General features: G+C 39.0%; 1 protein-coding gene across 3 annotated transcripts in view; it reads left to right on the plus strand.

The window, feature by feature from the left end:
• The first annotated feature begins 2,352 nt into the window (after positions 1-2,352).
• Positions 2,353-16,741, plus strand: part of ccbe1 (collagen and calcium binding EGF domains 1) — a 39,363-nt gene continuing 24,974 nt past the window's right edge. Inside the window, exons 1-3 of one of the 3 annotated variants that reach the window (XM_005948919.3) lie at positions 2,353-2,571; positions 2,709-2,835; positions 2,937-3,017. In XM_005948919.3, coding sequence (XP_005948981.1) covers positions 2,732-2,835; positions 2,937-3,017 — 185 coding nt within the window. In that variant the 5' untranslated portion in view covers positions 2,353-2,571; positions 2,709-2,731. Of the gene's footprint in view, positions 2,572-2,613; positions 2,836-2,936; positions 3,018-16,741 lie in introns of those variants that run through there. The other 2 variants (XM_005948918.3, XM_042214908.1) reach the window with 2 other exon arrangements.

Here is a 16,741-nt window from a genome sequence, read left to right on the forward strand (position 1 = left end):
AAAACATTATCTAAGACAGGAACTTTACACTTCTACATTCTCCAGTGAAAAAGCTGTCTGATTTCTGTATTCAGTGAGTTCCATTCAAAGTGACCGAAGCCACATGACTGAGGTGTGAGTCAGGTAGGCATACATCTAGGCAAATGCTACTGACTTGTTTGACTATCCATCCATCCATTCACTTCCGCTTATCCTTTTCAGGGTCGTGGGGGGCGCTGGAGCCTATCCCAGCTGTCATAGGGTGAGCGGCGGGGTACACCCTGGACAGGTCGCCAGTCTGTCGCAGGGCCAACATACAGAGACAGACAACCAGTCGTACTCACATTCACTCCCGCATTCACACCTATGGGCAATTTAGATTGTTCAATTAACCTACCCCCCCATTGTGGGGATTGTTTGACTACTTAATGCATAATACAAACCTATATACGCTCAGTGGCCACTATATTAGTTACACATCTGTTAAACTGCCTGTTAATGTAAATATTTAATTAGCCAATCACATGGCATCAACTCAAAAGATTTAGACATGTACACATGGCCAGACCATGGATAGATAGGAAAGCATCAGTAACTCAAGAGTTGCAGAAGAGCATCTCTCCACAAAAAACATACTGAAGCTTGAAGCAGATGGGTTATGGCAGCAGAAGACCACACTGGTTCCCACTTCTGTCATTAAAGGACAGGAAACTGAGGCTACAGTTCACTCAGGCTCACCAAAATGGGAAGTTCAAGACAGGAAAAATATTACGTGGCCTGGTGAGTTTTCATTTTTGCTGTGACATTCAGATGGTGGGGTCAGGATTTGGCATAAACAACATAAAAACATTTCTGAAATTCATATTTATAGTGTTTACGTTTGGGACAAAAAATCAGGGCTTGCATTTGTGGTCCAGGGGGCCCACCGTGATCCTCAAAATAAATAAATAAATACAAATCTTGAAATTCCTATGCATGATACATGCGATGAAAGGGGATTTTTTAAAAATAGCTGTCTGATTTCAGTTATAAGTCACCATCTACATTGTTGCCTACATTGTAGATGGTCACTTTACCTTCACACCTAAGCAATAAAACGAGTACAGTCAGGGGTTACAGTGGGATTCTGTGTAGCGGCTCAGCGTAGGGAAAAGAATCACAGCTCACAATAATTTCTAACATGAGCATCAATAGATTTTCTTAGTGTACAGGCTATGATCAGCTGACCTGCGGCCCTTTCTGGATTTACACAACTGAATTTGGCAAGATGTATACAGTTTCACAGCTATCTTGGCTGAAGTCCATCCTCTACACTGACAGTATACTGTTTATCCTGTCTTATACCTGACAGTATGCAGTTGGTATAAAGTTGGAATTCAGTTAATTAATCTAATCATCATCAGCTTAAATGGAGATTCATCTCTGCAACACTTCCTATAACCTAAACACAGCCACTGTATTATCAGTCCAACACAGTGCTTTACTGTGAATTCACCACAGTACTGTAAGCTAACCTGTTTATCCAGGACAAAGCTACCCAGGATTTTAATGCAACATTTCAAAAACACAAAGTTAGTGTAGCTTTGTTTGTTTTGCAGCATTTTTCACAAAATGCCTTTTCCAACAGGATAACACGGCATGTCACAACGCTCAAATCATCTCAAACTGGTTTCTTGAACGTGACAGCCAATAGTCTCAGTCCAACTCATCTATTTTTGAGATGTGGTGGAATGGGAAATTTGCATCACGGACACGCACTTTTCTTCAGATATTGAAGCTCATCTTCTGATAGACAGGACATTATTTACAGTTGGACCACCTTTTAGGCACACTAGGAGGTTGCTCAGGACAGGCATAATGGGGCTGCCCTGGGTTTCTTCCTGCTAAAAGGGAGTTTTTCCTTCACAATGTTGCCAATTCTTTCCTCAAAAAGGGTCGTTCAACAGTCGAGGTTTTCTCTGTATTATTTTAAGGTCTCTACCTTACAATAATGAAGCACCTTGAGGTGATTGTTGTTGTGATTTGGTGCTATATAAATAAAATGTAATTGATTATTCACTAAAAACATCTGCTGCAACTGTATGATGCTATCATTTCAACATGGATTACAATTTCTAGATTCTCAAGTAATTAAGACAAGTCTGAAGGCAAAATGGGGTGAAATAAAAGTTAAAAGTTAAAAGAAAAACAATATCACGACGGTTTACCTAAAGTGACTGAACTGATGAACACTAATTGGGTGTTATTTTATTTACAGCCGCGTGGTGGCAGCAAAGCTCAAAACGCTCAGTAGCTCCGGAGCGCGTGTTTGCGCACGTGCATTTGCCTGCGCGCTCTAAAGTGTTGAATGAGTTTAGGGTTTTGCCAGTCAATGTTCAACATTTAACCGAGGAGACACTATTTACCAGAGGTTTACCTCGGTTCACAAACTACTTCTACTTTAATTAAAACACATTTTGGAGAATTAAAAGACTTTAAATTAGTCTTAAAACGTAACTTCTTTAATTATAGAAGCAGCGGAAGTTAAAGTGAGTTCAGGTCCTGCAGTGGCACATCAAGAATGAGCAGCGGTTACACACCGACAAGCGCTGGGTGAGTGGGAGGGTTTCTCTGCGCTCCACTGTGTGTGTGTGTGTTGGTGTGTGTGTGTGTGTGTGTGTGTGTGGCGTGTGTGTGTGTGAAGTTGCGGCAGTGAGGAGATTACCCCTAAAAGTGCGGACTGTCAACAGACGCCAGGTGACCCACCGAGGAGATGCTGCTAAAACACAACGGGAGTCTTCTTCTGCTCACCGTCACCTGCATGTGCTTCTCAGGAGGTTTGCTTTGGTCCTACCAAGAAGAAGATGCCACTGACGGGTAAATTTGCGTATGTATGTGAACACAAAATGACTTGAAAGGTCCTTGCAGTTTATGTGCAATGAAATTATGACTTTGCTTTCGAAATGTTTCATCCGCAGTGAGAAATGCTCGGAAAATAATATTTCTACCACAAAGTACCCCTGCGTGAAGTCAACGGGAGAGGTTACGACGTGTTACAGGTACAGCAGAGACTGTCAGCGGAGTGATTTATACTTCTATGCAGTTGTGATTGTGGGAATGTTTGAGTGAAAGGGTTATAATTATAATCTGTGCCAATGCACGTAGCTCAGCATGATGTCAGATTCGGATTTGTTAATGTGAAATATAAAAAAGTTTTGATTTGGTAGACAGCGGGTGCAGTTCTCTTTTTATGAAGCACTGAATGGTATGTGTAAATGAAGACTGCGTAAGCTGTCACTGCCTGGGGCTAATAATAATTAAACGTCTTCTTCATTTTATCTACTGTTTATAAAAGTTATCATATCTGCGCTTGTAGGCATGTATTTATGCTCTGAAGAGTTTTCCTGTGACAGATGTGGATTCTCCACCTTATCATCCTTTGTGAATTAAAGGGATCATAGGCATACACAAGCCTTTAGACTGGCCTTGTCTGTGCTCAGAGACTGCCTCTAATTATGACAGTTCACAGGCATAGTGGACACAGCTATGCCCCGCAGCAAAACTTCTGTCAGAGGCTTTGGATTAAGTTAATCTGTCTTCACTGCGAGGGGTGCCTCACAGGCATAATAAAAAAAATACTCGTCACTACATACTTTAAAGAGATGGTCATATTAAAAATGTGTAAGAGACAGGGCAGATTTCATATAAGCAGCCGAGTGTAATAAATGCCGTTAGTGTTCATCATGGGTGTGAGTAAGTTTTCCACAAAGCTGAATCATTTAATTAGCGGCAACTACAGACATGCTACTGCACCGCCACCCACACAAACCTCCTTAGGGTGTTCCTTTAAGATATATGCTTGAGAATTTATTTAATTTTGGCTTGGACAGATACTAAATGCTCAAACACCACTTTGCTTGGTAATGCTCTATGTTTTGATTCGAGCTCACAATGTGGGTGTGCTGCAGCTTTGGAAGCAAAATCATACGACCTATTTAGAGAAGTAATTTCAAACATTTTGTCAGTGAGCTTGAGTTATAGAAGCCTCTATCGCTGTATGTGCTTTTGGGAAAGAACATTGAGAAGTAAAGAAATGGCAGCCTTTTGGATGTCTCCTCCACATTTCACAGACTTTAGAGAGGTCCATTTTTGCATCACTTGACAAACTGCTGGCCGCGGTTCAAGCACACAGTAACATCCTGTTTGATCTCCAAATCTCAAACACACTCTTAACATAACGATGTTGGTTTACGGTTATTGGCTGCAGCCACAGTTGTTTCCCACAATGTTTACTTAAAGAAGAAAAGTTGTTTTAGCTAAGAGCCAAGATAATGCGTCCTGGGTGCATTTCAGGTCGCATGCACAGTGTGAGCTGATAACTGTCTGTCAGCCAAAAATGGTCAGATAGCAAAGTTCATTGTAGTCATCATAGGAAAGAGGATAGAATAGCTGAATGGGGATGTATAAACACAATCTCATGTTCAGTACATCCACACGAAGGAATTACTAACCACTCGCATCTCATTTGCTGAATAAGATGAGTTGCACTGTCCAAGGTTCTTGTTTAACATCATTAACAGACTCCTTAATCCTGCTCAGTCTGCTTTCCCTGTCATGTCTTCTGATGACTGTGAAGAATTTATAAGTTTTCTTAGCTGGCAAGATTAGGGGCATCGGGTTTTAGCTCAAGTCTGGATTCTTTCAACCTGTCCCGTTGCCCAAGATTTCCACGACAGCTCACTGATATATTCTCACACATGTACAATTCGTCCTGCCCAGCTGACGTTATCATTTACAAATTTATTCAAGAAGTCCAGTCTGCAGTAGCATGGTGGTGTGGTCGTTAGCAAGCAAGAAGGTCCTGGGTTTGAATTTAGCCTTGGGTCTTTCTTTGTGGAGTCTGCATGTTTGACACAGGTCTGTGTGGGTTCCTCTGGGTACTCAAGGTTCCTCTCAAAGACATGCATAGGGTTGGGTTAATTGTTCAATCTAAATTGACTGGAGGTGTGACTGGTTGTCTGTCTTTGTGTGTTAGCCCTGTGACAGATTGATGACCTGTCCAGAGCGTACCCTGCCTCTTGTCAGCTGGGATATGCTCCAGCCCCTTCTGACCTTGAATTCGATAAGCGGAAGGAAATGGATGGATGGTTCTGCCTGTCATTTACCGCTGCCTTCTCTTTATTATAAATCAGACCCTTTCATCTCGCTGCACACCAGATTAGTTTAAAACACTCAGCATCTTCCCTCTGCTTAAAGAAACCTCCCTAGATCCCAGTGTTTTAGATAACATTTTACAGGCCCATTTATTAACTGCTAATCGTTTCTAGAAGGCTTGAGAATACTGTCGCTCATCAGCACCTTCAGCTGGTTAAAGGAAATGGTATCGTTGACAAATTCCAATCAAAACCACACTACAGAAACAGCTTTACTGGAAGTTGCTAATGATATTCTGATGCACTTGGATAAAGGTGGTGTCAGTTTTTGACACCACTGATCATCCCACTCCCAATAACATTACAAAGCTGGGTTGGCATCTCTGGCACTACTCTCAAACGGCTGTCATCACTGCTCATAATATTAGGGTTATATGTGTTACCCCTAGATCATCTGCTTAACAGCTTCAGAAACATATCTAGCTATTTCTATGCTGATGATGCACAGCTGTACATTTCTGTTAGACCCAACAGCCTCAACAGATGCTCCTACCTCTGTGAATCACTGTCAGCTGAGGTTGTCAGGTTTGGCCCTGACAGCTTCTCTAAGGAGATCGGCCATTCCTTCTAAGCCCATCTTTAGCTGGTTGTGAATGCAGCAAGCTCGGGTGCTTATGAAAACAAACTGGCACTCACACATCGCCGCTTTTCTTGCTGCCCTTCACTGGTTTTCAGTGAAATTCAGAATTAAATTTTTTTTAAAAATGTATTAATAACATATAAAGCCCTACATGGCTTGGCCCCTGTGTGTATATGAGCGCTACTGAGACCTTATTCCAGTAATTGGCCTCTCCAATCGCCTGATCAGTCTCTTAACTGTTCCACACTCTTATTTTGATCATGCTTTTCAGGTTGTAGCTCCTGAACTTTGGAACAGCCTTCCTGAGCCTATCAGGTTGGCTAAATCAGTCGTGTGTTTGAAATGACTGCTGAAAACTAATTTGTATAGGTTAGCCTATCCTTACACTTTCTCCCATTACTTTAAACATGGTATACACCTAAGGAATATGGATGGAAGTATTTATGTTAAATGAATGTGAGACTGTAGCTGGAATATGTATGCTTATCTTTAATGTGTGGTTTTATTCAAACTGTGGAGCACTTTGTCACTGCGTCTTTTAAAAAATGCTATACCGGTAATATAATGCTAGAAAGTTATTATTATTAGGAAAAAAGACTAGAGTGATTGGCATTTGATAGCATGAACCTGCATGCTGCATTTTTCTCAAAATACAGTCGCACAGTGCTATTATGCCTTGGCATGAATGAGACGTTCTTCAAAGGGAACCAAGCACCATTTAAGTTGGCAGGATTCAGCTGCCAAAGGAAAATAAAGGCTTATGGCATTCATTACGCACTCTGTAGAGTATCAGTGTGTCTGCACATCTCGGAACATTTTGTTGGTTTGCTAAACACTGTCGAAAGAGCTGTTTATGTAAAAGGTGTTGCTAGATGGGCATCAGTACCACAGAAATTTACAGTCCACAAGGCTGTGAGCAGAGGTGTTGCAGAAGTTACAAAGAAGTAGTGTGTATGACTAGCTTTTAGTCAACGTGATATGCTTTCAATGAAGATTTTTTTCAGGGCAGTCATCACAATATATTTTTTGAAGCTATTGTATTGCTTTAATTTGCATTTTACAGTGAATTTTTTACCAGAAAGAAAAATAGACCTATTTTTCCTCATGCAGTGGCACTGTATGCACAACACTGATGCACCACTGATCATACTGAGAAAACAGGACCAGAGGAGAATTGGTACCAGGGCTCATTTGTCTCTGCACATATATCTCTCAGTTTCGCTTCTGGTCTGATCTTCTCTCACTTTCTGTTTGAGTTGTTTCACATTAGGATTTCAATATTATGGGTTGTACTGAATTAGGATTCTGCATTTCCAGTCATAGCGTTTGATATGCTTGGCTCATACTAAAGCTAAGGCAGGAAAAGCTGTGTAGAGTTGCATTTGAATAAAAAATACATAGGATTGCAACATAAAAGCTTTACAAAATAACAGACAAGGGTTTGATTAACATGATACATTGAGCTTTGTGTTTGTTCGCCTGTTGTGTTGTTACATTGTAACACCCAGAATTTATGTCATAATTGTTGCCAGTAGCAGGGTTTATGTTGACAAAGTTTTTTGTTTCTTTTAGCAGTGCTGTTTTCTGTTATACTGTATTTTTTATGAAACCACAGTTGTTGACGCTCAAACATCAATTCTCCTAAATTAGGTCATTTTTCTTTTTGTGGCTTAGCTTGAGCTGAGCTTGATTTCTGATTTATTGGAACACTGCATGGAGTATTATCAAGCAACGTGCTTTATTTGAATCAGTGTTACAAATTTAAAGGCCTTCCAGTTCTTGCTGAGCAGTTGAAAATAATGTCTTGTGAGACATAGTCGTTGGAAAAATACACTCGATGGTCACGTTATTGTGTGCATCTGCTCAACTGCTTGTTAATGCATATATCTAATCAGCCAATCACATGGAAGCAACTCAGTGCATTTAGACCTGTAGTCACAGTTAAGACAACGTACTGTTTTCTCTAGAGTTTACAGAGAATGGTCTGAAATTATCCAAGGAGCAGCAGATCTGTGCAAAATACCTTAATGATGCCAGAGGTCAAAGTAGAATAGCCAGACTGCTTCGAGCTAACAGGAAGGCAACAATACCTCCAATAATCATGTCACAACACAGATATGCAGAAAAGCATCTCTGAAGCAGCAGCAGAAGACCACACTCCCATCAGTGTATGACTTCTCTCAGAAAACTGAGGTCACAGTTCACACAGCCTCTCCAGAATTCAACAACAATTTCTGCAGCAACATTCAGATGGTAAGACCAGAATTTGGTATAAACAACATGAATGGATGGATCAATCCTACCTTGTGTCACCTGTTCAGGAACCTAGTTGTGTTGTTATAGTGCCGGGGATATTTTCTTGAGCATCATTTAAAGACCACAACATACTTGATAATTTCCTGATGACCATGTCCATCGCTTTATGACCACAGCATAACAATCTTCTGATGGCTGCTTGCCAACAGGATAACACACTATGTCACAAAGTGCAGATCATCTCAAACTGGTTTCTTGAACATGGCACTGAGTTTACTGTACCCAAATGCCCTACACAGTCACCAGATCTCAGTTTAACAGAGCAGCTTTGGAATGTTGCAAAATGGGAGAGTTGCATCATGGATGTGCAGCAACTATGAGGCTGGATCAATATTTCTGAGGGATGTTTTCAAAACTTATTGAATATGGACGATGAAGAATTAAAGCAGTTCTGAAGGCAAGTATCGGCAACACGTACTTAATAAGTGCCCAGTAGATGTATACTTTATAGAAGCTCTTAGTGAGTATAACTTTTGAGCTTGCACTACTTTAGGCCAATTCACAAACTACAAAGGCAGGTTGTTTGATTGTTTTTGTACCGTGTATTCATATGTTTATTCAGGTTGTAGATGTTTTTCCATACTGAAGTATGAGTTCTCTGACAATCCAAGAAGAGAGCCAGGTCCAGTATGTAAAACATCATAGGATTGAGACACATTAATAATCTTTGTTTATAACTTTTCTTAGGGTGACAAGAAGGTACAAGAAACAGTTATAACATTGGCTTGATTTATTGTCTATATGATGTCAACCCTGCCTAGCCTGCAAAGGAAATGCTTCTCTGGAGAAGAAGCAGAACACAGGCAGTGCGATTTTAGTTCCACTATACAGCTGTAACAGTTACATATAATTGATGTGGGGCATGTGTAATTGTTGCTTTGTTATTTTTCCAAACAATTCTGGTGGTACTTAGCAGTTTGTGTTCCCTCTACCTTTTCTTCCTTTTTGTAGTCGTTAACTTTGGAAGTCCGGGGAAACTCTGCCTTACACAGCAATAAAACTGAGTCTAACCCCCCCCCCCAAGTGGGACATCATAGTCATGACATATGCACTTGGCTGATCCAAACGGCGCTGTTTGTGTCCTATAAATGTCCAGTCATTTATTTCCAGTTAACTTCTCTGGATTCTTTTGGTTGCATTTCCTGTAAGTATCAATTACTCCTTGTATTTTAGTGAATCACAAAATGCACAAATGTGCCAACAGGAATGAGAAGCATTGTCTACTCACTACACCATAAATCAGGAACTGATTTATGCTGTAATTCCAAGTCATATTCGGGCACAGCTGGGGGTGCTGCTCAGCTCCAGTGAAGTGATCACTTCAGCCTGATTATTCAGCTTGGCCAAAAGACCTTAAGTCTCCCTTGTTTCCTTTGGTTTTAAATCTGTTTTTCACATCATATTTAAATCTATTCTGCATCTTGGAATAATCCTCTCACTTGGACTTCTGTTCCGTCTCCCAATTCAAATAGCTTTCAACACAAGAAATACATTTTGCAGGGCATTGTTTCCATACTGTTGTCCCTCCAATGATCCATGAAGGATATATTGCAGCACAGTTTAGCAGACCCTAGTAAAATGATGTTTTGTTCTTCTGGGCTACTATGGTTCTTATGATGTTGTAAATGTTTTGGACTGAAAAACAGAATGAACCTAGATTTATAGACAACATATGTGTAGTGTCATTCAGGAAATTTCCATGATGGAAAAAAAATGTGACTCAGAAAAGCCCCCGTGTTAGGATATTACTAAATGAAAGTCAACTGAGCCGCAGGCAAACATTCACTATTGTAAACTATTTGATTGGGTAGAGCCCTTTGGATATATGTCTTTACTTCAATTTTCCAACAGTTGAATGTCTTTGCATACCGGTCTTCTATCTGTAACAACACATTGATACAATATAATGAGGCATTAATTGCACAGTGATTATTCTGAGACTAAGGAATGAACATCCGGCGATGGAAAACTGATGAATAAGACAGAAAAAAAGTAGGCTAGCTGAGAATCATTACACCTAGTTTTGGGTTGTCTCTCTATTACCTACAAACCCATCCATCGTATACTATGTGGGACTAATCAAGTCTTCCTACTCGTTTATGGATACCAGAAACTAAAGAGAAGTCCAAGTAAAAGGATTTTGGAAGATAAATTCCAGAAACTGGAGAACTGTAGCACACAACCACATCTTGTTTTGTTGTTATTCTATTTTTTTTCTCCATTTGTTCCAAAAGAGGCGCGTTATAAATTATTAAAGCAGAAACACAAAACAGTTTTAGGTTTGGTGTAAATATTATATATTTAAGCCAAATATTTTTAGGCATGACAACATAATAAGCTATTTGTCTTTGAACAAAAACAAAAACGCATTACAATAAATTGAGTCGTATGAGGAAAGAGCATGAAACACGTCCAAGCTGTTTCTCATCAGCACTGGCAGTGAAACCAGTAGATGCAAAACTATAAGATGGCTCAAAATGATTTCAATAATTTCAGATGCTTGAAATTATTTACCTTAACCAGCTCCATATTGTCATATTTTGATACTAAGGTAAGAGAAAAGAGGAAGTTGTTAGAAGAACAACTTATATTAAGTCAGTGGGTAACACGTGATTTATTTAAGTTAACAAGCCAGATCAACCCAACAGATTTCAGTTTCACACAGTGCACAATCAGTGAAACTTTACTTGCATGTTTTCAATTAAATAATATCAGAAAGTTAGGGGAACAAGTTGTAATTTCAAGTTGATGAAAACTCTAAAAATATACCACCATCAATAAAGTGGAAAGCTGAGAGAGAATCATTTAAAACATTGTATTACCTCAACTACAATTCAAATACCCATTTTACAGCGTAAAATGGGTATTTGACCGCAAGCTCTGGTATTAAAATGTCATAAACCCTTGCCTTTAAAAAGTACTGAATATATGATCTCTATGACTGACATAGTCATGAGAGTGTGGTTAGATATATTCCATAATAATAAACCAAATGCCTGAAATGATGCATAATGTCCTGTCAGAGAAAAAGATATCAACATCTGCTTTGTATCAGGAGCCAGAAAGTGGGTATGAAGCCTGTTAAGTGTAGCAGACTGCTTTAATGCACACTATGTTGTGAATTCGTGTTTGCTTTTTTTTGCTCTCCAGTGACAGCTCCCACACTGTTGAACATTAAAAAGATGTTAAGAGGAGGAGGAAGTCAGCTGCCCAGTTAAGCTCCTAGTCTATCTCATTTAAACCCTGCTTTATATTAAGTGAAATCAAATGAATGATTAATAACTATAACTTTTTATTTATTTTTTTGTTTCTGGGGTCGACTGTTTGAATGCCGGATCTTTGTGAGCCAATAATTTGTTGTCTGATTCAGTGAGGCAGTAGAAATAAATTATCATTTATTTCCTAATTTATTTCAATCAAAGCTCCAAAAACCAACAAACTGTACTCCAGAATTAAGTATAAGCAGCTGAACTGGTACCTTTGCTAGCTATACGATAACTTCAAAAACTGAAACTGAAAATTTTTAATTCCAGCATAAACATGATTTACTTAGTGACGGTTAAGACTTTGTTTTGGTTTGAGTAGATCTGCAAAGGCAGAAGACCTTTATTTGAAATTGTTACACAATAACCACTTGGTTTAAGTCGGGGCTTGTTTGTGGTTGTGGTTTGAATTTGTTTCTTGGTGGTTGTAGAGGGCATGGATATAAAAAACGAGTAAAAAATATTTTTGGTTTTTAGGTATGGTCACTTCGGGGGAAAAAATGTAATTGTAAAAATTAAAAAAATCTTAATTAAACTGATGTATTTTCAGATTTACTTAATGCACTTTAAAAACACAGTTGCAACTTTTATTAGATTAACAAGCTTGAAATGGAGCTTGCCAATGATAACAAAAAAAACAGCACAGTCATAACACTACAAGTTGTGGTAAACCCAACGCACTTTTGATTCCTGATACGGAACAGAAAATTAGGTCTTGGCTGGCGAAATAAATTGTGTTGTTGATGTATAAAATAAGTTCTAATTTATACCGGTAATTTGCTGGAAAAGTCTCTCTTTTCCAGCAAATTACCTTCTCACCAAGTCTGACAGCACATTCATGGCCCATGATTTCTTTTCTTGTAGGTTGCATGGAAGTCCTAGAAATGATCCAGAATATCCAATCTGTACATATTCCTTCATAGCCACTCTTATAAGCTGGTTGTCTGTTATTTAGACTCAACAACAGGAATCGTCAAAACGTGATGTTCCCTGTTACAAACACATTCTTTTATGATTTTATAACATTACAGCTTTCAAAGTTTACAATAGTGCCAGTTCTTCTTCTTTTCAGAATAAATAATTTCAATTTTGCCAGATGTTGTACAAAGTTAAAAGTGTACCCGGTAGGTTGTTGTGTGCATGGCTCTGTTGCCTGGTCTTTTTGCTCATCTACAGCTATGATGAATTATCTCCTTGTGTGCATGTCCCACTTTGGTAAATACATTACTCTTGAAAAGGAGGGATTAGGTGCACCTGCATGGACTTTTCTGTGCGTATAGACCTAATTGTAAATCCATCATTGTTTATTCAACTATGCTCATTACTTAGTTCTCTTTTGAACTGAAACAAATCTTTTTTCTGTTGTGGGCCAGAAGAGCCAATGCTGCTAATCTTATTCAGTTTTAACATAATGATTTGAGTAGAGAAATATATCATATAACCTCCTCACACTGCTCACCATTATTTTTATCCAGCTGTGCGACCTGCGTCAGGTATAGAGAAGCGGTGTTAATGCACATTTGTACATCTATATAAGGTCATCACGAAACTACAATATTACATGAGGACAAGTTCATCATTCAGTCCTTCAGATGACAATGTCTGCAAAGTGAATATCCAGAACGCCTCTCTTCTCTTCAATTATAAATCATGGTTTCCACCCCTTGGAGGTACTGAAGCATAATGGTTAAAAAAACATAATGATTTGGGAAATCATGAAAGTAGGTTTTGGTGTAGACATCATCAAACTGATGTCATAAGAAGCTCATTGGTCATTTGTCAGAGATAAATTACCTTGATGTTTGTTGTTTTGAAGAAAGGCGTTTCCCTATTAAGAGTAATTTTCATTAAAATAATCCTCTTTTGGAAAAAGAGTTCTTTAAAATTCTTGGTTTGATATTAAACATCAAAGCCAAAAAAATACATAAAAAAACCAATATTGTTCAGTTTCCCAGACATGGATTAAGGCTGGTTAGAGACTAAAAATGATTTTCAATCCATGTCTGAGAAACTGGCTAGATGTGTTGCGTGGGACTCTATGCCACTGATTTTAAGACACACTTTCACATGGGATACAGGATGATGTCAGACAAACTATATCCATATAGTTTAAACGAGATTTAAAAAATGTGCAGGCTAAGAAATCCTCTACACTAATAACCCCAACAGAGAATGTTTCTAACAGCAACATTCAGGTAATCGTACACTTTTCTCAAAAAAAATAAAAAATGCAACATATCAACAGCAATTAGTTCTGTGTCTCTAAAATTCAATATGATCTTGCTTTGGAGTTTATTCAAATCCATTTTATCTTTTATTTAGATAGTAAAGCTGAGAGTAAGAGCAGAGAGGATGAAACATGCAGTAAATGGCCTTGAGGCAGATTCAAACCCGGGCCTCTACAATAGCCTTACTGCACATAGTTTGCATGGTCAACCCAGTAACTTATACTTGTGCCCTGTTCACTCTCATTCACTCTGTTCACACATTGCCTGACTGAGCTGAGGCAGGTTTATAGTGGACGGCTGAATATTAAGAGTTTTTCACATATAGACAGTGCCTGGGCAGGACACTCACATATATGAATGATCGTCCAAAATGCGTTAACATTTTTATTGGTGTCACCCCTCCAGTCCCAACCACAATCACTTTATTAGTGGAAAATCTCCTTATTGTGAAAGTTCAGTCACTGCTAATCAGCCAGCCCTGGTCTTTCTTGTTTCATGTTTTCACTGCTGACTAACTTGGTGGCCTTGTTCCTGTTGTGGTGGTCCTTTTCATCATTCAGCAGCTTCCCAAGGAAGAATCTTGCCCTGCGATTGTTATTCAATAAAAATAATGGATTGGATTTATATAGCACTTTTCAAGGCACCCAAAGCGCTTTACAATGCCACTATTCATTCACTCACTGGTGGAGGCAAGCTACGGTTGTAGCCACAGCTGCCCTGGGGTAGACTGACAGAAGCGAGGCTGCCATATCGCGCCATCAGCCCCTCTGGCCAACACCAGTAGGGTAAAGTGTCTTGCCCAAGGACACAACGACCAGGACAGAGAGCCTGGGGATCGAACCAGCGACCTTCCGGTTACAGATACGCTTCCCAACCCCCTGAGCCACGGTCGCTCAGGGGGTTTCTTAGCTACTTTCTTAGCCATGGATTATATTTTGTTGCAGACACAGACTGCTATACTTCTTTGAAGTCCTCTTCAAGTCCGTTGCCTGGGTACATACACAGTTGGTTAAATTCTAATGCTTACTATCCAATAACAAAATTTACGTCACTGGGACCCTAGTGGAAACGCGGAGACGTAAAGTATAGAAGTATGTTCAGCAAGTTGGAGGGCCACTCTGACCAGGACCTCCAGGGTACTTTTTTTATGGAGAAGAAACTCGATTTAGAAGGACATGTAGGTGTGTGTGTCCACCTCAACCACAAAGTGGTAAAAAAGAAAGAAAGAAATCTGTAGTATGTCCTGCTTGCTTTGTGAGGTTTCCTCACTTTAACATTATTGGCGCATGTTTTTAGCATACGAACTAGAGGACAGGTCTTTTCACTCATGTCACCATAGTTATGTGCCTTGACTCGTACTGCTCCCATTGGACCCTGCATAACTTTATTGTTTGTAGATGACTCATGTTTAATCATCTGGTGTTTCAAAGTAGATAATGCTAGTGTGCTGTATCATCATTGCTGGGGATCATTGAATAAATCTGCCATGGATAACCTGATATTCGTAGGTTGTATCCTGTCCCTCTTGTTGCTGATTCTATCACTGCATTTGCTTTGAACCTACTTCCCTATTCGTAGGGCCCCCTTGTGACCTACACAGCCAGCCTATCTGTTCTGTTGGCTTGTCCTCGTCGTTCAAGGAATTTTAATACATATTTACTTAAATACAATTGTCTGAATGCTTATTTTCCAAAACCCAGTAAATGTATTTTGTGCATCAATTTTTTCCACAAATGTTATCATTACCTCTACTTTATTTTGTTTCTCTGTCCCATGCAAGTATTATAGATATGTATTTGTATTTAATAGCTCACCCTAGGGTAAGCAGCTTAGCGATGCGCCTTATACGGTAAAGGAAGTGTCCCGGTCCCGTTCCTTAGCGCTTAGGTAGATACAGTCATGTGTAAGTTATCATAGTGATTGCAGGGGAGGACATGTTAGTGTTAAGGAGCATTCTTTAGTGACAGATGTAAAGCACCAGCAATAACAAACATCCTTTCTCCTCTCCTTTGTCTTCAGCACATAACACCAAACTGTTATATCAGTATTATAGATTATGTGTTGATTCAGTTGCTGTTGATATAAAAAATGTCATGTGCTAAAGGTTCAAATCAGCATTCATGACACATGATCTTTAAATACACTTGGAATTAGGAGGCTCCCTTTATTAGTTCATTGCCTTTGTTCTCTTATTTTCTTTCTTTGAATAATTAGAAACATGCTTTCCCGATTCTGATCAGACTTATTTCAACATTTACAGCATTACTGGACAGATTGTAATTTGATTTGGTTCCTTACATGCATTTTACCATCTGTTTCCATTTGAAAGAAAATTGTAACACAAAACATGCCTCACCCGAAAGTTCAAATAATTTAAAATGTGTCCTTAAGCCTGTAGACTGTTTTTATTTTTATTTTATTTTGCTGAATAGTTCAACAACAGCATGTGGAGCATTTTCACTTATTTTAAAGTCTTAAACACTATAGCAGTTATTGGAGAGCGTGTCAAAGCATATGGAGGACACTTAAATTTGATTGCTCTTATCAGTATTTCTTATGTACTGGCTGATTATCTTTTTGAATATCTCCCTTTTTCTTGCTTGAATAAATCAGGTGTTAAAGAATGCATTTTGCACGGGTTTTTTCTAAACGATAATCCATTCTACATGTAATGACCTGTCAGCTGATCTTTAAGACTTTTGTGTGTGGTCTGTTTTCACATTCAGCCTAATTTTGCAAATCACAGGCACTTTTTTCCTCCTCTAAAACACGTATCAGCCATTTTTTGCTCGACATTTTAGTTTCTTTAAAGCCTGGTCTTGTTTCTCTTGGCTGATGCTCATTCATGCATCTGGCTCATTCCGCAGAGAACCGAAGTGTGGTCATGCTTTGGTCACGCTGTGGTTTTGCTTTGGTTAAGGGATGTGGTGATAAGTACACCTCATGCTGTGGCTTTTCTGCCCCATTTCTTGGCTCGAGTTTTACTCAGTATGTTATTTTAAAATACCCCGATGTTGTTTATAAAAATTACACTGTAGCACACTATACATTAAAACGATGTTTGTATACCTATTACACTGAAACAGGAACTTCTTGACAAGCTCATCACATAATTAAAGTAGTTTGAATGTTTCACCTTGATGTCCTTTTTGATCATTTGTTATTTGTCGTTAGACCACTTGA

Source organism: Haplochromis burtoni, unplaced genomic scaffold (genome assembly GCF_018398535.1).
Source record: "Haplochromis burtoni strain Fernald_Lab_line unplaced genomic scaffold, NCSU_Asbu1 Contig_626, whole genome shotgun sequence".
NCBI classification, from domain to species: Eukaryota; Metazoa; Chordata; class Actinopteri; order Cichliformes; family Cichlidae; genus Haplochromis; species Haplochromis burtoni.